This window comes from Macaca mulatta, chromosome 12 (assembly GCF_049350105.2).
Source record: "Macaca mulatta isolate MMU2019108-1 chromosome 12, T2T-MMU8v2.0, whole genome shotgun sequence".
Taxonomy (NCBI): domain Eukaryota; kingdom Metazoa; phylum Chordata; class Mammalia; order Primates; family Cercopithecidae; genus Macaca; species Macaca mulatta.
This window is the reverse complement of record NC_133417.1, coordinates 136,704,517-136,723,579: the sequence shown is the minus strand read 5'-3', so window position 1 is coordinate 136,723,579 and position 19,063 is coordinate 136,704,517. Positions and strand designations below refer to the sequence as shown.

General features: G+C 45.7%; 1 protein-coding gene and 3 non-coding genes across 5 annotated transcripts; all 4 read left to right on the top strand.

Annotated features, from left to right (window-relative positions):
• Nucleotides 1–581: 581 nt before the first annotated feature.
• On the top strand, nt 582–10,540 carry NCL (nucleolin). 2 transcript variants are annotated; one of them, XM_015111344.3, is made up of 14 exons: nt 582–740; nt 1,597–1,713; nt 2,905–3,385; nt 4,053–4,250; nt 4,347–4,433; nt 4,620–4,761; nt 5,818–5,942; nt 6,579–6,702; nt 7,164–7,321; nt 8,164–8,287; nt 8,519–8,652; nt 9,153–9,279; nt 9,665–9,888; nt 10,036–10,540. In XM_015111344.3, the coding sequence occupies exons 1-14, from the start codon at nt 723–725 to the stop codon at nt 10,110–10,112; spliced, it is 2,136 nt and encodes a 711-aa protein (XP_014966830.1). In that variant the 5' UTR covers nt 582–722; the 3' UTR covers nt 10,113–10,540. The 2 variants fall into 2 exon arrangements, with proteins under 2 accessions (XP_014966830.1, XP_028687046.1); XM_028831213.2 differs by having other exon boundaries at nt 582–933.
• LOC114671604 (small nucleolar RNA SNORD82) lies at nt 4,471–4,540 on the top strand. The gene has a single exon (XR_003721638.1). It is a non-coding gene; the product is annotated as a small nucleolar RNA SNORD82 (small nucleolar RNA).
• LOC114671605 (small nucleolar RNA SNORD20) lies at nt 8,764–8,843 on the top strand. Its single transcript, XR_003721639.1, has one exon. It is a non-coding gene; the product is annotated as a small nucleolar RNA SNORD20 (small nucleolar RNA).
• Nucleotides 9,353–9,489, top strand: LOC114671599 (small nucleolar RNA SNORA75). Its single transcript, XR_003721633.1, has one exon. It is a non-coding gene; the product is annotated as a small nucleolar RNA SNORA75 (small nucleolar RNA).
• Nucleotides 10,541–19,063: the final 8,523 nt, after the last annotated feature.

The following is a 19,063-nucleotide window of genomic DNA, read 5'->3' as shown; positions in this document are numbered from 1 at the left end:
AACGGCTCTCAGAAGACTGCCTGCAGCCGGGGGTGTCTCCAGTCCCATGCTCGCGGGCAAGCAGGGCTGAGCTGTGCCTCCGAAAGGGCCAACGGGAACTCCGCGGTCCCTGAACTTCCGGGGCTGGCGGGCTTCTTTCTCCAGGGCCACCGGGAGCGCCGGCGTGAGTGCGTGCCGGGGCCGCGCGCGGGGTCTTTGAGGAACTCCAAGGCTGCCCGAGCCTAGGGAGCCAGCCACATTGGAGATCCCTAGACCGCCCGATTCCACCACCCCCGAAGTCCCCTCACAGCCGGCGCCAAAAACGCCAGTCCCACGGCGCAGGCCGGGACCCGCGCGCCCACGGCCCAATCAGCGCCGGCCTTGCACAAAGCGAGCCCCGCCCCGACGGCACGGCTGCCAGCCCCTCCCCCTCCCGTGGCCGCCTCGGCCCGCCCACTCCCCGCCCCGCGCCGTTCTCGGTTAGAGGCTCGCGATTGGCTCAGGGGGACTGCCGCGAGCTCTGGTTGGTCGGCACGGAGTCACGAGGGCGCCGTCGTCGCCTTTCCACAGGCGATTACTGGGCAGGCTCAGTCTTTCGCCTCAGTCTCGAGCTCTCGCTGGCCTTCGAGTGTACGTGCTCCGGGATCTTCAGCACCCGCGGCCGCCATCGCCGTCGCTTGCCTTCCTCTGGACTCATCTGCGCCACTTCTCCGCTCCACACTCCGCCGCCATAAGCCGCCATCATGGTGAAGCTCGCGAAGGTAAACGGCCTTGAGCGCGAGCGCAGACGTCTAGGCCTGCTCTCCGAGGGGCGAGCGCGGCGGCGCGGGGAGGAGGGCCTGCGCGCAGTCCCGGGCGCGTTCTAGGGCGCCATGCTGCGGGAAGTCTCGCGCGATTAGTGGGGAGGTCTCGCGGCTTCTGGCTAGTTGGTGGCGAGGTGAAGAGCTTCTGCAGGTGCTGGGGGCGGCGAACGCGGCGGGAAAGACGGAGTCACTGAGCGCGGGGAGGGGGCGCTGGGCCCCGGGGTGGGGAGATGAGACCAAACTCCTGCGACGCATACGAGTCGGGACCCGACTCCTGACGCACGTGCCCGGGAGCGCGGCCTGCCACGTGGGCCGCGCCGCGTAGGTCCTGGAATCTCCAGAGGCACCGGTGCCTTGCGCCAGGAAATGGCGGTATCGGCCCTAGTCGGAGTCCTGGCCTGGCAAGCCGACACGTGGTGGGCCCCGGAAGGTGGCTCTGCCGCGTGCCTTTTGCGCCGTGTTTCGGGCACGTGGTGGCCTACCAGGTACCCCCACGTGGCCGCGCCGCCTCTTTAAGGGGCGGGGTTGTCTTGCTGGGAAAAGCATAATGTTCATGAGAAAACCAAGGTAGTTACTTCTTACCTTCGGGCGGGTTTTCTGTTTGTGAAGCCCGGGAGGAAAATTGTGGGCGGTTGAGAGTAGTCCATCTTGCATTGCCATCAGGACTCGTTTTGATGTTGTGCTGTTTGGCACTATGAGAAATGGATCTGAGAAAGGAGAGATGATGGCGTTTTACTATGAACAGTAATGGCAAAATATGAATGGCCTGAAATGTTGAGGTGGAGGTGTAATGACCTACTTGTGTCCATTTTAGGCAGGTAAAAATCAAGGTGACCCCAAGAAAATGGCTCCTCCTCCAAAGGAGGTAGAAGAAGATAGTGAAGATGAAGAAATGTCAGAAGATGAAGAAGATGATAGCAGTGGAGAAGAGGTAATTTTATCTAGCTTAATGCAGAATTGTGTTAAAACTACAACAATGGAGAGTTAAGACATGAAATTGGATGTCTGTGGCTAAAATAAGATTTTATTCATCCAGGTATGTCCTATTGTAGTGGTGGTTTCACAAGCTCTTCACTGACATGTCAAGGTGTCATTTGGCTAAGTATTTGAATGTGAGTTTGAGACAAGAGGTCTGGGGATCTCCTTTCCATGTGCCTCTGCAGGGCAAGGAGTGTGATTTGTTGTGTTAAATCATTAAATTTTTCCAGTTTCAACATGTTAGCCTCACCCCGACATGTAGAGCTGGGCATTGTATTCAGATCTGAGGATAACCTTCCCAGATTCCTTTCCTAGCCTCCAATTAAGATTAATTGGTCTCCATTCCATTATATATAAACTTTGTAATTCTACTCACTGCGTTATAGTTATCTTTGGTGTAGACTGAGGGCTGCCACCTCTTTGTGTTAACATTGACCCTCTTTACTCTTTGGCAGTCTTGGCCTTTTATTTGCTCACTGTAAAGACATCTGAGCACTGAATTGTGCTCAGGTTTTTCGTTGAGAATTGAATAAAAGTTTTATTCTTCCACACATTGCCTAATAAAACTATGGGATTTTCATGTAGCTAAACGATGGCTTTTATCAAACTAACATGCTCACTCTTTGATGTGTGATAGTTTTGTAAGGGATAGTTAGGTTTAGCCTATTTGATCTTCATTTTATCTCAGGTCCCAAGAATTGAGCTTCACTGGACTCAGTACTGCCATCCACCATAGGAGCCCCAAATGATTTAATACGTTAATGCTTGGAGCCTCCTAGGTGTAAGGTTCTGAATAATTTACGCATAGCACTTCATTATTGTTATACGTGTAATATGATACTATTACCATTTTCAGATGAGAAAGTTGGGGTTTGGGAAAATATGAGGTGCAAGAATTCAGAGGTCTGGTTCAGAGGTATTTTAAGTGTTCAAAAGGGTTCCTTATGGCTGGGTATTCACCTGATAATAAGGGCTCTGACCTAAGACAACATAACAGAAGCCTGGAGTTTAACATGCTAACATGTGTCTAGCGCATGTGGTCTTGAACCAGAAGCATTGGCAGAATCTAACACTCACTGGGACCATGGTTATCTTTTTGGGTGTGGGGCTGGACTTACTGGTTTGGTTTTCATTTATTCTCAAGGTTGTCATACCTCAGAAGAAAGGCAAGAAGGCTGCTGCAACCTCAGCAAAGAAGGTGGTAGTTTCCCCAACAAAAAAGGTTGCAGTTGCCACACCAGCCAAGAAAGCAGCTGTCACTCCAGGCAAAAAGGCAGCAGCAACACCTGCCAAGAAGACAGTTACACCAGCCAAAGCAGTTGCCACACCTGGCAAGAAGGGAGCCACACCAGGCAAAGCATTGGTAGCAACCCCTGGTAAGAAGGGTGCTGCCATCCCAGCCAAGGGGGCAAAGAATGGTAAGAATGCCAAGAAGGAAGACAGTGATGAAGAGGAGGAGGATGACAGTGAGGAAGATGATGAGGATGATGAGGACGAAGATGAGGATGAAGATGAAATTGAACCAGCAGTGATGAAAGCAGCAGCTGCTGCCCCTGCCTCAGAGGATGAGGATGATGAGGATGATGAAGATGATGAGGATGAGGATGATGACGATGAGGAAGATGGTAAGGAGTTGTCTTGGTAGTTACTGGGCTTCTGATTGCAAGATATCTTGAGATTCTGGGATCAACATATTCCACAACAACCTGGAGATGAGAGTAGAGTCCTTGTGGGAATTCTCTGGGCTGTTGTGTGTTAGACTTAATTACCCATGAATGATTTTTGTCCCTCCTGAGAAAATTTCAACAGCACATTCTGTGAGTGTTTTTCATAATGTAGGATTTTGTTTCTTAGTGATCTTTTTTGTTTTGTTTTTGTTTTTTAATTTTTTTGACATGGGAGTTTTTGCTGTTTCCTAGGCTGGAGTGCAGTGGCGCGCTATCTCAGCTCACTGCAACCTCCATCTCCAGGGTTCAAGCAGTTCTGCCTCAGCCTCCCAAGTAGCTGTGATTACAGGCGACCACCACTATGCCCTACTAATTTTTGTATTTTTAGTAGAAACGAGGTTTCACCATGTTGGCCAGGCTGGTCTCGAACTCTTGACCTCAGGTGATCCACCCACCTTGGCCTCCCAAAGTGCTAGGATTACAGGCGTGAGCCACTGTTCCTGGCCCCAAGTAATCTCTTCTTGCCATGACTATTAACTAAACATGGTGACAGGATTGCATTAGATTTTAAAACCGATGTTGGTTTTGGGAGATTGCTGCAATTTTTAGGTGGCTTATCTTTCAGACTCTGAAGAAGAAGCTATGGAGACTACACCAGCCAAAGGAAAGAAAGCTGCAAAAGTTGTTCCTGTGAAAGCCAAGAACGTGGCTGAGGATGAAGATGAAGAAGAGGATGATGAGGACGAGGATGATGACGACGATGAAGATGATGAGGATGAAGATGATGATGATGAAGATGAGGAGGAAGAAGAGGAGGAGGAAGGTAATTAGATTCTGACATACATTGACATGAGTTGTTTAAAGGAGGCACTTAAGTGTTTGTGGCTATTGATGGGTAATACATTGACATCTTGTCCAGAGCCTGTCAAAGAAGCACCTGGAAAACGAAAGAAGGAAATGGCCAAACAGAAAGCAGCTCCTGAAGCCAAGAAACAGAAAGTGGAAGGTAACTTGCAGAATTAGGGGATGTGGGGGAGATAAACAGCACAAATGATGAATGACAAAGGGACTTAATACTGAAACATGATGTTACATTGCAGTGTGCTGATGTGCTGTGTATAGAAATTTTGCTTTGGAAACTAACTTTTTACCACACTTCACAAGTAGACTGAGTTCAGCTTTTTTTGTATAGGCACAGAACCGACTACGGCTTTCAATCTCTTTGTTGGAAACCTAAACTTTAACAAATCTGCTCCTGAGTTAAAAACTGGTATCAGCGATGTTTTTGCTAAAAATGATCTTGCTGTTGTGGATGTCAGAATTGGTATGACTAGGTAAGTGCTTCATGCACATTACATACACATGGGTCTGTTAATACTTTTCCTTCCCTTATTAGCACAGTTACTTTAGCCTGCCACTCCTAAACATGAATAGTGTAAACATTTTCAAGGATTAGCATTAGTGAACTAAGTTACAATTAAACTATAGAGTCCCTGGATTGCAATTTCCAGTCAGTTGTAACTTGGTATAGCACAGAATAATCTTAGTAAGTTTTTTTGTCTTTTTTGTTTTGTTTTGTTTTTTATTGAGACGGACTCTGGCTTTCGCTCAGGCTGCAGTACAGTGGCGCAATCTTGGCTCACTGCAACCTCTGCCTCCCGGGTTCAAATGATTCTCCTTCCTAAGCCCCCTGAGTAGCTGGGATTACAGGTGCACGTCACCACGCCTGGCGAATGTTTGTATTTTTAGTTGAGACAGGGTTTCACCATGTTGGCCAGGCTGGTTTCGAACTCCTGACCTCAAGTGATCCACCCAGCTTGGCCTCTCGAAGTGCTGGGATTACAGGCGTGAGCCACTGTGCCCAGCCTAAATTGGGGTCTTGAGGCACCAGTGTTGGTGTTAGGCAGGAGAATCGCTTGAACCTGGGTGACGGAGGTTGCAGTGAGCCAAGTTCGCACCACTGTACTCCGCCTGGGCAACAGATCGAGACTCTGTCTCAGTTTAAAATAATAATAATTTGATGTTTATTTTCTTGGAAGTACCTGAAACTATTAGACCTGACTAGTCATCATAGTGAATGCTTTTATCCAGGCAGGATTCTCCTGTATTAGTGCTTACAGGTGTTCTTTTGTCAGCTGCTACTGTGAATTGTTATAAGCAATTTAGCTAATGATGATGACCTCAAACGTGAATGTGCACATCATATCTCCGTACTGAGACCTTATTCTGTAGCTACAATTTGCAGAGCCTTGACTTTGTTTTGCTAATATTAGGGGTGCTTTTTAAAATGTGATCTTTGTTTGCATCATCACATTTGTCTAGAATACATATTGTGGATTTCAGTTTGTGTTTTCATCTGTTGTAATTTTGCCCTTCTCTCCACCTTGAAGGAAATTTGGTTATGTGGATTTTGAATCTGCTGAAGACCTGGAGAAAGCCTTGGAACTCACTGGTTTGAAAGTCTTTGGCAATGAAATTAAACTAGAGAAACCAAAAGGAAAAGACAGTAAGAAGGGTATGTAAGGCTTTAGGAGATTATGCAATAAATTCAGGAGCTAGACTGCTAGGGAAAATGCTTTGTAACCCATTTCCCTTGGTTTCCTCTCTTTAAATTTTTTTTTCCCCTTGGTTTCCTCTTAATGTGGGAATTAAATGAGCTGGTGTTTACAAGAGTACTTGGCACTGCTTGCTAGTGTTACAGTGTAAATTCTTGAGTTAGGCAAGCAAGAGCACTTTTATACAGAACACGAATTATTAGATGCACCTAAATTAATGTAAAGGGGTCTTCACTGAAACTAGATTAGGTCCCTAATTACTGTTTGCATCCTTTACTTTATTTCTCTATGTACAGTTGTAATGTTGTAATGTTTTAAATTGGTACGTTCACCTTTTTTGTTTCTAAAAATAATATGCATCTACTCCAGGTTGAACTCTAGTGTACCCAGCGGATAGTTTGACATCAGCTGTGACAACATGGAGGGACCACTTGTGTGTTGACACTGCTATATCTCCAAGGCACAGAGCCTTGTACATTATAGGATCTCAAATTATTTGTTGAATAGAGCTATGTCTTTTTTTTCCCCCTCTTTGTTGTTGCCCCCCACCTTTGGTTTTTCAGGCCATGGAGCTCATTTTTGTTTTTTTAATCTAGAGCGAGATGCGAGAACGCTTTTGGCTAAAAATCTCCCTTACAAAGTTACTCAGGATGAATTGAAAGAAGTGTTTGAAGATGCTGCGGAGATCAGATTAGTCAGCAAGGATGGGAAAAGTAAAGGGTATGTTCTGTCTATTGAAATGTAAGGGTTTTCTTAACATGAATACACATTCCTGCTTTATAAAAGAAATGTTGGTTTGATTTTCTTAGGTGTGTAATTTTGGGCAGTTTAACCTGTAAATTTGTGCCTCAATTACCCATCTGTACCATGGGGATAACGTACTCATAGGGTGATTTTAAAAGACAAGGTAATACATATAAAGGAGCAAGAAATGTGCCTAGCTTACAACAAATATTTTGTGAGTAGTAGTTCAGTGAGGTGAGGTTACTGTGAAAAAATTTTGAGTATTTGTAAAACTGTAGTGGGAAGTAAGAGGGAAGCTCAAGTTTGATTGAAAAGTAGCATAAAACTAAGGGCATTTATTGTATTCAGATCTGAAGCAAGTTCTGTGTTGCTGAGGTATAAAAGCATTTGTGTTAATGTGATTTTAAAAACCATGAGTTCTTCTCCCTCCATTGCAGGATTGCTTATATTGAATTTAAGACAGAAGCTGATGCAGAGAAAACCTTTGAGGAAAAGCAGGGAACAGAGATTGATGGGCGATCTATTTCCCTGTACTATACCGGAGAGAAAGGTCAAAATCAAGACTATAGAGGTGGAAAGAATAGCACTTGGAGTGGTAAGAAATTAGGCTTGTTACTGGGTTCCAGAATTGATGGAGGGAACTCCTTTGTGTCTTTGTACTTCATAAGTTTATACTTTTTAATCAAAGTTACTTAAATGTAGGTGAAGATCAAGGACATTATACCCTAAGTTATACTCTTATTTGGAATAGTAATTTCCAATCTTGAATGAGAGCTGTAAAATCATTTTGCATTGGAATACAGTAGGCAAATCAAGCTTCCTTTTTGTAGGTATGTTTTATACTTTAAATGACTTCGACTATGTGTGTGTGTGTGTTTTTTTTTTTTTTTTGAAACAGTCTCGCTCTGTGGCCCGGGCTGGAGTGCAGTGGCCGGATCTCAGCTTACTGCAAGCTCTGCCTCCTGGGCTTACGCCATTCTCCTGCCTCAGCCTCCCGAGTAGCTGGGACTACAGGCGCCCGCCACCTCACCCGGCTAGTTTTTTGTATTTTTTAGTAGAGACGGGGTTTCACCGTGTTAGCCAGGATGGTCTCGATCTCCTGACCTCATGATCCGCCCATCTCGGCCTCCCAAAGTGCTGGGATTACAGGCTTGAGCCACCGTGCCCGGCCGACTATGTGTGTTTTGAACTCAGATTATTGTTCTAGGAAAACAGGCCAGTAGTCAGCCTATACATAAAGAACCACCACCAGAACATTGCAACATGTACTAAGTACTTAATATGTTGAGTAACAAAAGTGGATTTCACTTACATCATCAGTATTTGTGTGTTAACTCTTTCAAGCACTGAAATGCTTAGGAATAAAATATTACTGCTCTGACCGAAGCTGGGAACCACTGTTTCAGAGTCTTAGGAATGTGGCATCTCTATTTGCAGGTGAATCAAAAACTCTGGTTTTAAGCAACCTCTCCTACAGTGCAACAGAAGAAACTCTTCAGGAAGTATTTGAGAAAGCAACTTTTATCAAAGTACCCCAGAACCAAAATGGCAAATCTAAAGGGTAAGATAATTAATACCTTTATATCAGTTACAGGCTATATATGTCTTACAGGTCTAAAGGAACGTAAGGTCATGTGATCCTGTCAGAAAAGCCAAATAATTTTAGCTACGTAAATGAGTGTAAAAGAGCGTCATTTAGGTACCAACTTGAGAGAAGGCTTGGCAGCATCTTGTGACAGTGAAGGAGCACGTGCTTGGTAACTTACTCTAAGCATTAACTGTTCATCCTCAGGTATGCATTTATAGAGTTTGCTTCATTCGAAGATGCTAAAGAAGCTTTAAATTCCTGTAATAAAAGGGAAATTGAGGGCAGAGCAATCAGGCTGGAGTTGCAAGGACCCAGGGGATCACCTAATGCCAGAAGCCGTAAGTTCACCTGGATAGGATGCTGTGGTTGGGGGTAGCACTCTCAGTGCTTTTGGTGTTTATTTTTTGCACAAATTCTGTGTTTCCTGTTGCTACTGAGTGAACAATAACTGGATATGATGACTGATTACCTGAGAAATAATTGATGAAATCTCAAGAAGATTCCTCTAGATAGTCAAGTTCTGATCCAGCTGTGTCAACTCAGAGCAGCAAGTTTGCCCATGATTTCCTGCCCCATCCAGTGGGCAGCACCTGCTTGGGTTCTTCTCCCACTTTCCATAGAAGATGTGGGGCAGAATATCAACTATGCAGTGGCAGTTTAAAAAATGTAAACTCAGAATAGCCTTACTTTAATTAAGGACTAGTTGGCTTAGTTGCTTTTCACTGCTTTTCCACTAAGACAAGCATTCTTGGCCAGTAGTCATACCAGGCATTGTGCAAATTCAGTGTTACTACGAACTGTGACTTCACATAAAGTCACAATTTTTTTTCTTCCCCAGAGCCATCCAAAACTCTGTTTGTCAAAGGCCTGTCTGAGGATACCACTGAAGAGACATTAAAGGAGTCATTTGACGGCTCTGTTCGGGCAAGGATAGTCACTGACCGGGAAACTGGGTCCTCCAAAGGGTAAGGGAAGAAAGCATGAGTGCTGCTTTCACTTGAAGGGGTTTTTGTTCGGTGGAGACCTTGAGTCTAAGGTGTCTTCTCATTGAGCTCCTTTCTGTCTATCAGTGGCAGTTTATGGATTCGCACGAGAAGAAGAGAGAATTCACAGCACTAGCATTATTTTACCTTCTGTCTTTACAGAGGTATATTTAGCTGTTTTGTGAGACATTCTGGGGTTCAAGCTGTCACACCAGTTAGTTTTCCATAGAGAGCTACTCTGTCACTGGTATATTTTCCAAACTAAACAAGGCTACTTTCTGTGGGATGGCTCCCCAGTGTGTGCCGTTAACTTGGGACATGTGCAGTAGGTGCTTTTTATAATGGGCAATTTCATTTGGTGTTCTAGGTTTGGTTTTGTAGACTTCAACAGTGAGGAGGATGCCAAAGCTGCCAAGGAGGCCATGGAAGATGGTGAAATTGATGGAAATAAAGTTACCTTGGACTGGGCCAAACCTAAGGGTGAAGGTGGCTTTGGGGGTCGTGGTGGAGGCAGAGGCGGCTTTGGAGGACGAGGTGGTGGCAGAGGAGGCCGAGGAGGATTTGGTGGCAGAGGCCGGGGAGGCTTTGGAGGTAAGGCACACAGGGATAATGACTTCAATGTCTACTGGACACCACGTAGCATATGCTCTTTAGACCGTGCCTTGTCACGGTTCCTAATCACTGGGAGGAGGAACTTTGTACCTATTCTTTTAACAGTGTCTTGCCTTCCCCCTGTAGGGCGAGGCGGCTTCCGAGGAGGCAGAGGAGGAGGAGGTGACCACAAGCCACAAGGAAAGAAGACGAAGTTTGAATAGCTTCTGTCCCTCGGCTTTCCCTTTTCCATTTGAAAGAAAGGACTCTGGGGTTTTTACTGTTACCTGATCAATGACAGAGCCTTCTGAGGACATTCCAAGACAATATACAGTCCTGTGGTCTCCTTGGAAATCCGTCTAGTTAACATTTCAAGGGCAATACCGTGTTGGTTTTGACTGGATATTCATATAAACTTTTTAAAGAGTTGAGTGATAGAGCTAACCCTTATCTGTAAGTTTTGAATTTATATTGTTTCATCCCATGTACAAAACCATTTTTTCCTACAAATAGTTTGGGTTTTGTTGTTGTTTCTTTTGTTATTATTTTTTTTTTTTTGCGTTCGTGGGGTTGTAAAAGAAAAGAAAGCAGAATGTTTTATGGTTTTTGCTTCAGCGGCTTTAGGACAAATTAAAAGTCAACTCTGGTGCCAGACGTGTTACTTCCTAAAGAGTGTTTCCACTGGAATGTCACTGGAGAGCATGGCAAAGCCAGCTCTGCCACTCACTTCACCCATCCCAATGGAAATGGCGTAGTGCGTGCGTTTCCAGTATCCCAGCCCCCAACTTGGTTGAAATGCTGGTGAGGGGACCCGCTCCTGCAGCCCTGATGCTGATGAAGGCTGCTGCAGCTTCTCCCAGTTTTAGCAGGTTTGAGGATTATGTCCTGTAGAAGACTCTGGAAAGAGGCGCAGGAACACATTAGGTCTCCTAGGACAAGGAAGGGCATCTGGGAAGAGCAGTGGCTCACACCTGTAATCCCAACACTTGGGGAGGCCGAGGTGGGCAGATCACCTGAGGTCAGGAGTTGAAGACCAGCGTTGCCAATGTGGTAAAACCGCATCTCTACTAAAAAAAAAAATTAACGGGGCGTGGTGATGTACTGCTGTAGTCCCAGCTACTCAGGAAGCTGAAGCAGGAAAGTCACGTGAACCCGGGAAGCAGAGGTTGCAGTGAGCTAAGCACGCACCACTATACTCCAGGCTGGGTAACAGCGAGTCTCCAAAACAGTTCTGGAATAGAACTCATGCTAGGTGGATAGACCAGTGGACACTCAGGGACCATGCGGCTGGGGAGGAAACCACATCAAGTAAACCCCTAAAAAGCCATTTGTTCTGTACTATGTATATTCTTTATTCTTTCTGGTCTTAAGTACTTGCCTCAACCTCCACTTTTAGTAAAAGACGAAGGCCACATGAGAGGTGGGACTATCAACAACGTGATGAATTTAGATGAAACCCAGTGCCCAAAATCAACATAGGTAGCCAAGTGCAAAACCCTGTTTTAGTCAGACTAGCGAAATCCAACTATGATACTTGGATAAGCTTAGAAGGCAACATGCAGAACCTTAGCTGGTTTAAGTTTACCCTGGTTGAGCTGGGCTGCTGAAATCTTAACATCCTTGTGCTTATCACCTACTGCTTGTCAGCCCTGTTCCATGTCCAGGGGACGGGGGTGGTGACAATCCAGTTACAAGACTCACGCTCTAGAGAGGAAGGCGGCCAGTGAGGGTTGTAGCTATGATAAAAAGCAGTGGGAGGGTCTCCCATGAGGCAAGCCTAAGGACAAAAAAAGGAAGGCCTTGCAGTCTGTATTCTAGATAAGGAATTGAAGGCTTTTAGATAACAAGCCCATAAGGGGTGTTGTGGATTAAGTCTCAAATTGCAGCAAGGGAAATAGTATGAACATAAGAATCTACAGTGGTTTTCAAGAAAGATCCTGTGAGGCCGGGCACCACACCGTGGGTCATACCTGTAACCCCAACTCCTTGGGAACCTTGGGTGTGGAGATGGCTTGAGCCCAGAAGTTTCAGACCAGCCTAGACAACAGTGAGACTCCCATCTCTACAAGAGATGGTCATGATGGCATAAGCCTGCAGTTCTCGGGAAGCTGAGGTGGGAGGATTGCTTGATTCCGACACTGCATTCCTCCAGTCTGGGTGACAGAAACAGTTTGAAAAACCTTGTGAAGTTGGTGTCTAGGTCTTCTGGAATCTATGAAATGCCTCCAGGGTTCTCCTTGGTTCCCTGCAGCCTTCACCCAGTTGAGAATGTGCTGCAGCTGGTTTCTTTGTGCAATCTTTGGGAGGCTCATGGGTTAAAGTAAGTGATAGTCTATATGCTGTGTGGCCATCTGTTGGGATTGCTGGTGGCTCTGGTGCAGCACAGCCACTGCTTTTTCAACACTTGGAGAGCCTATGGGAGTGGGATTTTGGTAGGTTCCCTTGCTGTGTGCAAGGGAGGGCTTGAATTGCAGGAAGAGCTCATGGCTCCCAAGGTGGGGCTTGCATTGCTATCAAGTTGCTGTTAATAATGGGACAGTTGCTGTTTGTGTACTCAGCAGCTGGGCGTTTTCCTCAGCCCCTCTACTAACTTGCTGCGAGGCAAGACAAGGGCAGGACACTAAGGTTCCTATCTCCTGATTCTTTTTCTTTCCTATTCCTTAAGGCAAGTAGAGATGGTCCAGTCCTGTGATTTGTCAGTGCTTGTTCTAATCATATGTGCTGATTTCCTATAGAATGAAGATGAGGGCCGGGTGCGGTGGCTCAGGCCTGTAATCCCAGCACTTTGGGAGACTGAGGTGGGTGGATCAGCTGAGGTCAGGAGTTTGAGACCAGCTGGGCCAACATGATGAAACCTCGTCTCTACTAAAAATACAAAAATTAGCTGGGCGTGGCAAGGGGGGCACCTGTAATTCCAGCTACTTGAGAGGCTGAGGCAGGAGAATTGCTTGAACCTGGAGAGCGGAGGCTGCAGTGAGCCTCCGCCCTCGACAAAAGCGAAACACTATCTCAAAAAAAAAAAAAAAAAAAAAAAAAAAAGAGGATGGAAGGTAGATTACCCTGCAGGGCCAGAAAGAGACACTGGGGCTTGTGATTAGGGACTGAAGTCAAATTCACAGTCTTCCCTGGTGCCTGTCTCTAGTTTCTGATTCGGTGGTGTTTGGAGCCATTTTAGAAAAGTGATAGTTTTCTTCTGCAAATGGTTGTCACCACATTTGTCATGCTTCCAGCAGGTGGCAGCATAAGTCCACAAGGATCTGGAAACTCCTGCCGGAGGGAGGCCTGGTGATGACCTGGCTGCAGGCCTGTGCATCTCTAACTCCAAACTCACCGTCAGATTTCGGACCAGTGGACAGGCCCAGAGAGTCCCCCACCTCGAGTGATGCTGCACAACCCCTGCAAAAGGAGTTGCCAATTGGATCCTACAGCTAAGATTTTTTGGAGGCATGTCCTGTGCCCTTTCTCTGAGAGTTACCCTGTTATCTTTGTGTCTCACTGTCTCCCCTCAGCCTAAAAAAAAAAACTAAAGCTTTTCTCACTCCAAAAGACTGTCCCCCGACCCTGCCACCTCACACAGTTGTCTCCTCTTCTCTTCATTGCCAAACTTTCAGGATGAGCATACTCTAGCCTCCTCGAAGTGTGGCTTCTGTCCCCCTTCCTCCATCGTGATCATTAAGGTGCCAAAGCCAGGGGTCAGTCTTCCCTCAGTTCACCTTCTTCCCTGCGGCATCTGACAGACTCCCTCCTTCCTGCCGAAACTCCTCCTCCACCATTAAGAATTTAGGCAGTAGGGCCAGGCACGGTGGCTCACGCCTATAATCCCAGCACTTTGGGAGGCCAAGGCGGGTGGATGACCTGAAGTCAGGAGTTCGAGACGAGCCTGACCAACATGGCAAAACCCCGTCTCTACTAAAAATACAAAAATTAGCTGGGTGTGGTGGCAGGCGCCTATAATTCCAACTACTCAGGAGGCTGAGGCAGGAGAATCACTTGAACTTGGGAGGTGGAGGTTGCAGTGAGCAGAGATTGCGCCATTGCACTCCAGCCTGGGCAACAAGAGTGAAACTCCGTCTCAAAAAAAAAAAAAAAAAAGAAGGAATGTAGGTCGTGGCCTAGCACTGTGGGAGGCTGAGGTGGGAAGACAGCATGAGCTCAGGAGTTAGAGACCAGTCTGAGCAACATAGTGGGACACATATCTCTACCAAAAAAAAAAAAAGTAAAAAAGAACTTAGGCCGGCCAGGTGCGGTGGCTCAAGCCTGTAATCCCAGCACTTTGGGAGGCTGAGACGGGCGGATCACGAGGTCAGGAGATCGAGACCATCCTGGCTAACATGGTGAAACCCCGTCTCTACTAAAAAATACAAAAAACTAGCCGGGCGAGGTGGCGGGCGCCTGTAGTCCCAGCTACTCAGGAGGCTGAGGCAGGAGAATGGCGTAAACTCGGGAGGCAGAGCTTGCAGTGAGCTGAGATCCGGCCACTGCACTCCAGCCTGGGCGACAGAGCGAGACTCTGTCTCAAAAAAAAAAAAAAAAAAAAAAAAAGAACTTAGGCACACTAAGGGTGGAAGTGGTTAGGAAGGAAAAGAACAAATCCTCAAGGACTGCAGCCATTCAAAAGCCCAGGTTCATCCAATTCACAGATGGGAGCCAATGGCTGTCTCCACTGATCAGGTCACCAACCCAGTAATGGGGGGAGTAAGAGGCCAAGAGGGTTACCCTATTTCTGATCCCTGTACATGGAAACATGAAAAGAAATGCATGCTCCCTCTGACAGGGGGGACTTGGTTTTGTTCACCGTGCTGTTCCGAGCCTAGAAGAGAGGCTAACACAGTAGGTGCTCCGCAAGTTTCCCAGGGGAAACACCTTCCCCCCAACTTAACGTAGGGTCAGGTAGCAACAGGAAAGGATCATTAGGCCAGGAGTTCTGAACATATTTTTGTTATTTTTAAAATGTTTTTTTTTTTTTACATATAAGGTCTCACTCTGGCCCAGGCTGGAGTGCAGTGGCACAGTCATGGCTCACTGCAGCCTTGACCTCCCGAGCTCAAGCAATCCTCCTACCTCAGTCTCTTGAGTAGCTTAGTGGTGGGGATTACATGTGTGCACCACCATGCCTGTCTAATTAAAAAAAAAAAAAAGGTTTTATAAAGACAGTGCCTCACTGCACTGCCTAACTGCATTGCCTAGGCTGGTCTCAAACTCCTGGGCCCAAGCAATCCTCCCATCTTGGCCTCCCCAAGTGTTAGGATTACAGGTGTGAGCCACTGCACCTGGCCAACGTATTTTTAAGGTTATTTTTACTTTATTTTATGATTTTTTAAAATGAGATGAGGTCTCACTTTGTTGCCCAGGCTAGAATATAAAGGTGTTATGATAGCACACTACAGCCTCAAACTCCTGGGCTCAAGTGATCCCACTTTAGCCTCCCCAGTAGCTGACTACAGGCACATACCACCGCGTCCACTTTAAATTAATGTTTTTGTACCAACGATTATTTTGGGAGTCTGGTGAAGCCTTTGAACCCTTTTCAGAATGTTTTCTAAATCACTTTAAAATATAAAAGGAATACAAGGGAGACCAATTATACTGAAATTAGTTATTAAAATATTTGAGCACAACTTACGTGATAGAATTATAGATATGTTCATTAATGGATTAGGTAAGATTTATTTACATTGAAAACACAGGTAGTTTGGTTCTGGTAGTGATAAAGTGGCTTGTAACAGACTAATCCTTCTGTTGATGACAATTATAAACTCTGGTCAGGCCAGGCAGGTGGCTCACACCTGTAATCCTATCACTTTGGGAGGCCAAGATCTGCGGATTGCTTGAGCCCCTGAGTTTGATACCAGCCTGGGTAACATGGTGAAACTCTGTCTCTACAAAAAATACAAAAATCAGCCAGGTGGGCCGGGTGCAGTGGCTCACGCCTGTAATCCCAGTACTTCGGGAGGCCGAGGCAGGTGGATCACCTGAGGTCAGGAGTTCAAGAAGAACCTGGTCAACATGGTGAAACCTCGTCTCTACTAAAAACACAAAAATTAACCAGGCGTGGTGGCGTATGCTTGTAGGCCCAGTTACTTGGGAGGCTGAGGCAGGAGAATCGCTTGAACTCGGGAGGCAGAGGTTACAGTGAGCCTAGATTGCACCACTGCACTCCAGCCTGGGCAACAGAGCAAGACCTTGTCTCAAAAAAAATTAGCCAGGCATGGTGTTGCATACTTGTAGTCCCAGCTACTAGGGAGACGAAGATGCGAGGATCACCTGAGCCACTGGGGAGGTTGAGGCTGCAGTGAGCTGTGATTGCACCATATACTCCAGCCTGGGCAACAGAGGGAGGCCCGTCTCAAAAAAAAAAAAAAAAAAAAAACTCTGGGTAAAATATGTATTTTTTATTTTTAGTTTTTTATTTTTTAATTTTTATTTTTGAAGATGGAGTCTCTCTCTGTCACCCAGGCTGAAGTGCAGTGGCACAATCTCAGCTCACTGCAACCTCTACCGCCCAGGTTCAAGTGATTCTCCTGCCTCAGCCTCCTGAGTAGCTGGGACTACAGGCATGTGCCACCACGCCCGGTTAATTTTTTGTACTTTTAGTGGAGACAGGGTCTCATCATGTCGGTGAGGCTGTCTCAAACTCCTGACCTCAGGTGATTCACCTGCCTCAGCCTCCCAAAGTGCTGGGATTACAGGCATGAGCTATCGCACCAGGCCCTGGGCAAAATATTTAAAGATCAATGTCTAAAGTTGATTTGTCTTCCAATAATACCAGACAGAAAACTGGAGCAACCCAGGGAAGATGGTATCGATCCTGGAAAGAAGGGAAGCACACTGGATAAGACCCATGTTTAACCAGCTTTTCCCCTGAGGGCATCACCCAACTGTCTTGACTCTAAGTGAATAGAGCAGAAAGTGGATGTCTCACTGTGCTGAGGAATCAGGTTAGAGTATGAGTCTGGAAATTTTGGGAAATAATGAAAATGAGGGAGACACAGAGGAGGAAACCATAAAATCTGCATACAAATTGCCTTCAAATTCCTTTTGTCTTTTAATTTTTTTATTTAATAGAGACATGGTCTTGCTATGTTGCCCAGGCTGGTCTCAAATGCCTGGGCTCAAGTGATCTCATGCCTTAGCCTCCCAAAGTGCTGGGATTATAGGTGTGAGCCACCACAACTGGCCAGAGCAACTTTTCTTTTTGAGACAGAGTCTCGCTCTGTCACCCAGACTGGAGTGCAGTGGCTTAATCTAGGCTCATTGCAACCTCTGTCTTCCAGACTCAAGTGATTCTCCCACCTCAGCCTCCCCAGTAGCTGGGACTACAGGCGCCCGCCATCACATCCAGCTAATTTTTGTATTTTTAGTACAGACCAGTTTTCACCGTGTTAGCCAGGATGGTCTCAATCTCCTGACCTCATGATCCGCCTGCCTCTGCCTCCCAAAGTGCTAGGATTACAGGTGCGAGCCACCATGCCCGGCCCAGAGCAACATTTCATATTGAAAAAAAAGGTAAATTTACTAGAAAGACATAGTAATCTTTTTTTTTTTTTTTTTTTTTGAGACAGAGTCTCGCTCAGCCGCCGAGGCTGGAGTGCAGTGGCTGGATCTCAGCTCACTGCAAGCTCTGCCTCCCAGGTTCATGCCATTCTCCTGCCTCAGCCTCCCGAGTAGCTGGGACTACAGGCGCCCGCCGCCACGCCCGGCTAATATTTTGCATTTTTAGTAGAGACGGGGTTTCGCCGTGTTAGCCAGGATGGTCTCGATCTCCTGACCTCATGATCCACCCGCCTCAGCCTCCTAAAGTGCTGGGATTACAGGCGTGAGCCACTGCGCCCGGCAAGACATAGTAATCTTAAATGTACGTGCAAATAATAACAGAGTTTTATAACCTGTGAAGCAAAAAATTGATAGCGATAAAGAGAGAAATGGACAAATTTTCAATCACAATCGGAGATTTTAACACCCCTCATTTAGTAAGAGATAAAGTAAATAGACAAATAATAATGATATAGAAGAATTGAAAACGGTCATTTAGGCCTATCGAAAAACACATGTTCTTTTTTTTTTTTTTTTTTGAGACGGAGTCTCCCTCTGTCGCCCAGGCTGGAGTGCAGTGGCCGGATCTCAGCTCACTGCAAGCTCCGCCTCCCGGGTTTACGCCATTCTCCTGCCTCAGCCTCCCGAGTAGCTGGGACTACAGGCGCCCTCTACCTCGCCCGGCTAGTTTTTTGTATTTTTTTTTTTTTTTAGTAGAGACGGGGTTTCACCGTGTTAGCCAGGATGGTCTCGATCTCCTGACCTTGTGATCCGCCCGTCTTGGCCTCCCAAAGTGCTGGGATTACAGGCTTGAGCCATCGCGCCCAGCCACATGTTCTTTTTAAATGCACATAAAACATTCACCAAAACGTTCTAGGCTCCAAACAAATCTCAAGAAATTTCAAAGGATTGGAAAATATACAATCTGACATGACAGAAATAAATTAGAAATGAATAACAATAAGATACCTAGAATACTTCTAAACATTTGTATATTAAGCACATTTCTGAAAAACATTTCTGAATGGATCAAAGTAGAAATCACGAGAGAAATTAGATACTATTTCAAAATGAATGACAATAAAAACACATTTTGGGATGCAGCTAAAGTAGTGTTTAGATGGAAATTTATAACTTAAAATACTTTAGAAAAGAAAGAGTTTTAAAGTTAACTGTCTGTTTCCAGCTTAAGCATGTAAAAAAGAAAGAAGAAATATGTAAGAAAAAGAAATAATAAAAATAAGAATAACAATTAATGATGTAGAAAAATCAAGACAAAAATTGGTTCACTGAAAGGATAAATAAGATAAAATTGATAGTCCTTTAGCAAGACTGATCAAGAAAAAAGACAAAACACAAATAGCCACTACTGGGAATGAAAGAAGGGGTGTATCATCACATTACAGATTGTACAGATTTTTTTATTTTTTATTTATTTATTTTTAAGAGACAGTCTTGCTCTGTTGTCCGTTGCCAGGCTGGAGTGCAGTAGCACGACTGTAGCTCACTGCAGCCTGGAACTCCAGGGCTCAAGCGATCCTCCTGCCTCAGCCTCTCAAGTGGCTGAAACCACAGGTGCATGCTACCATGCCTGGTTAATTTAAAAAAAAAAATTCTTTTTTTCTTTTTTTGTAGAAATGGA